At 38.4% G+C, this 3,046-nt stretch overlaps 1 protein-coding gene across 1 annotated transcript in view; it reads right to left on the reverse strand.

Annotated features, from left to right (window-relative positions):
• Positions 1–546: 546 nt before the first annotated feature.
• The window catches only part of hoga1 (4-hydroxy-2-oxoglutarate aldolase 1), a 29,914-nt gene continuing 27,414 nt past the window's right edge, over positions 547–3,046 (reverse strand). The window contains exon 7 of the mRNA XM_050044060.1: positions 547–1,337. Coding sequence (XP_049900017.1) covers positions 1,188–1,337 — 150 coding nt within the window. The 3' untranslated portion in view covers positions 547–1,187. The remainder of the gene's footprint in view (positions 1,338–3,046) is intronic.

Below are 3,046 nucleotides of genomic sequence, written 5' to 3' on the forward strand. Positions count from 1 at the left end.
GAGAAAATTCAAAGCAAGAAAATTTATCAAAGATAAATAGATAACGTAAGTGAATAAATAAAATTCATTTATATAGTGCTTTTCGCAGACATAGGTCACAAAGTGCTTCGACAAAGCAACTACGTGAGCCACGCAGTGAAAAGTGCACAGCTGGCAAAACTATTTGCACACACACAAGAACAAAGGAGAATTCACACAACACAACAGTAACACACAACATTTAAAAAAATAATTGAAAAATGTATAAATAATAAATAAATAAGAATGTTTCTAATGAAAAGAATGTTTCCGACAAACAAACAAGAAATGACCTGGAAAAAGAGCTTTAAAAAATTCCCTAGCTTTTTAAAAATAATTTTCTAAATCTATTAATTTTCTTACCAGTTGCTCGTTGCCTTCCCCCCCTATTTATTTGAAAGAAAACACACTAATTAGCTCAGGGTTCAAAGGTTAAAATACTTGCGAAAGGCGTCTGAAAGCAGCACAAGAAAAGAAAGAAGAAACTCATTGTTTTTCTTCACGGTTCAAATGAAAGGAAAACATATATTATTTAAGTGAAATGCAATTTTATTGTTGAAACAAGTACAGAAACAACATTTTGTTAACTTTTCCGTTTACTGAATTTTTATATCTGTGCCAATGAGGTGCAGCAGTGAAGCAACTTGATGGTATGACTGATTTCTTTCAGTGTAAACACAATTATTTAAAAGGTCATTTAAAAATAATATTTCTTAGTTTTAAACAGTTGGGTACAAAGTGTGACCTTGATATGACCCACATGGATGTGTAGTGACACACACTGATCGATTCATCATCCCGTCTGTTGAAGGTTTTATTTATTTATTTAGTAGTAAAACAAGGATCTAAATTACAGTTGTTCCCTGAGAAAGAACTCTGAAGTTGTAGTAATTTGTAAACATTTTTGATTCAGGCTTTTTTTGTGACACAAAACTGTGGATGTAAGTGATTTTGAAACAGACCTACAGTGTATAATGAACTCTATATGATCCTGTTTGATTTGGTTTTTGGTATTTTTATGTGAGGTGGCAACAGATTTCTTTTCTTGTTGCGTTCCCCCTCTGTGCCACATCACACTGACAGGTCTGACGACTGAACAGCTAAAAGGTTTCCAGTTTAAGTGAAGACACACAGACGCAGACACACACACGCACCCTGCCCATGTCACCTCACAGCCAGCCGTCTGAGGAGAAGTCCCGCCTCAGCTGCTGAGCCTCGGCCTCTGTGAGCGGCTGAAGAGGTGATCGACAGGCGCCGCCGTGGAAACCAAACCACTCCATCGCCTGCTTGAGGGCGGGAACACCCAACTTCCTGGTCACCTAGCAACACAGAGCACCAATCAGCCTCCACACCCCCCCAACAGAAAACTGCAGTGTGGTTTCAAAGCTTTATCAATAACGACACTTTAAAATCAGACATGTTTACTATTTGTGATCGATATTTGGCTGCGGAGCTCCATCCAGACGGCGTGCCACTTGATATTCGAGTGAAGCTGGATTTTCATGATGCAGCATGTGGAGGTGTTTGTGTGGCAGATTGATGCTGTTAGGGCAGCGACATTTAACACACCTTAACAGGCACATTTGTAGCCTGGAGCAAATTATTCAGAGCTGTTTCCTCACACATCTCACGGCTCTGAGAACACACAGCGCACAACTCTCACATTTAACTTGGAGCTGTTGTTAAATGCCTGCTGTGGTCTCATTGTCATTCAGTATCATGTAGTGTGGAAGTTAACTAAGGTCTCAACAACAGAACACACAACTTGGTCTTGAATTAAACTGTTTTTACTTGTGTGTTCCGTCACTCTAAAAGATCTGGTGTTTAAATGTTAAAACTATTTGGTTTAAAAAGAGTTCACCAAACAACTCTTCCTTAAAAATGACCATGGTATGTATTTAATATTGTGTTATCCATCATACTGTCTTGGAGGATATACATTTTTCAAATTTCAGAAATATTTTTTTGATTTTAAGTCTTAAATTGTGTCATTTTGTTTGCAGTTCTTTCCAAAAGTACTTGAATAAAACACTAAAAAGTCAACTCAAAGGGGAACATTGCTACTGTTCAACCTTGGACTTTTTTCCCAGTGGTTTGTGTCTAAGTGACTAATGGGAGCAACAGTTTTTGAAACGGGTTCAGTATTGAGTGAGAGTGCCACAGCCAGCAGCGACAAAACCAGCATTTTGTGCAACGTCACGTTACGTCCACTAAAAATGTTTGTTTTTGCCCAAACCCGGCTCAGATTATTTTTCCAAGTGTCTGACAACATAATGGAAAGGATCCCTACTGAGACAGACCTTTCTGTTAAAGAGTAAGATCCTTTGTGTTTAACCAAAAACAGCCCCAATTTAGTTATCGTCAAACCCACCAGACTCCATTTAAATAAACAGTCATTTTAGCGTGTACAGATCCAGCCTATTTTCCCATCTAACTGGGTGAGTTAAGAGTTTATTTCAACTTAGCTAGAGTAGGTGATTTTTGGAACTGTGGAAAGACGAACATAAACAACTTTTGTGAGTTTTATGTTGTTTCTGTTCACTATGAATAAAGAGTGTTTTGTGAAGATTAAATTACTGATTATTTAAATGGAGTCTGGTGGTTTTTGGTGATAGCAATTTCAGGCTGTTTCTAGTTAAACAAAAAGGATCTAACTCTCTGACAAAAAGGTCTATCTTTCTGGGGATCCTTTCCACAATGTTGTCAGAGACTTAGAATAATAATCTGAGTCTGTCACTGGCAAAAACAAGCACTTTTAGCGGACGTACGTACATGGTGCACAAATGCCTCGAGTAGTCACACTGCAGCTAGACTCACAAGTCAGTCTTTAGACGCTTTGCTTAACTAAAGACTGATGACTTTCTCCCTGATTTTGTGTTTAGATGGGCGGATACAATTTCAGAGTTTAAAAAACTCCCTACGTTGCAGAACCAATAGTAAATCTGCAGGGCGGTCCTTCGGTGGCTCGCTGAACTCTTGTGCTCGTAAACATAGTCCCACTAGAAACACGTGCAGCGGTACAAAATGG

Source organism: Epinephelus moara, chromosome 5, assembly GCF_006386435.1.
Source record: "Epinephelus moara isolate mb chromosome 5, YSFRI_EMoa_1.0, whole genome shotgun sequence".
Lineage (NCBI taxonomy): Eukaryota > Metazoa > Chordata > Actinopteri > Perciformes > Serranidae > Epinephelus > Epinephelus moara.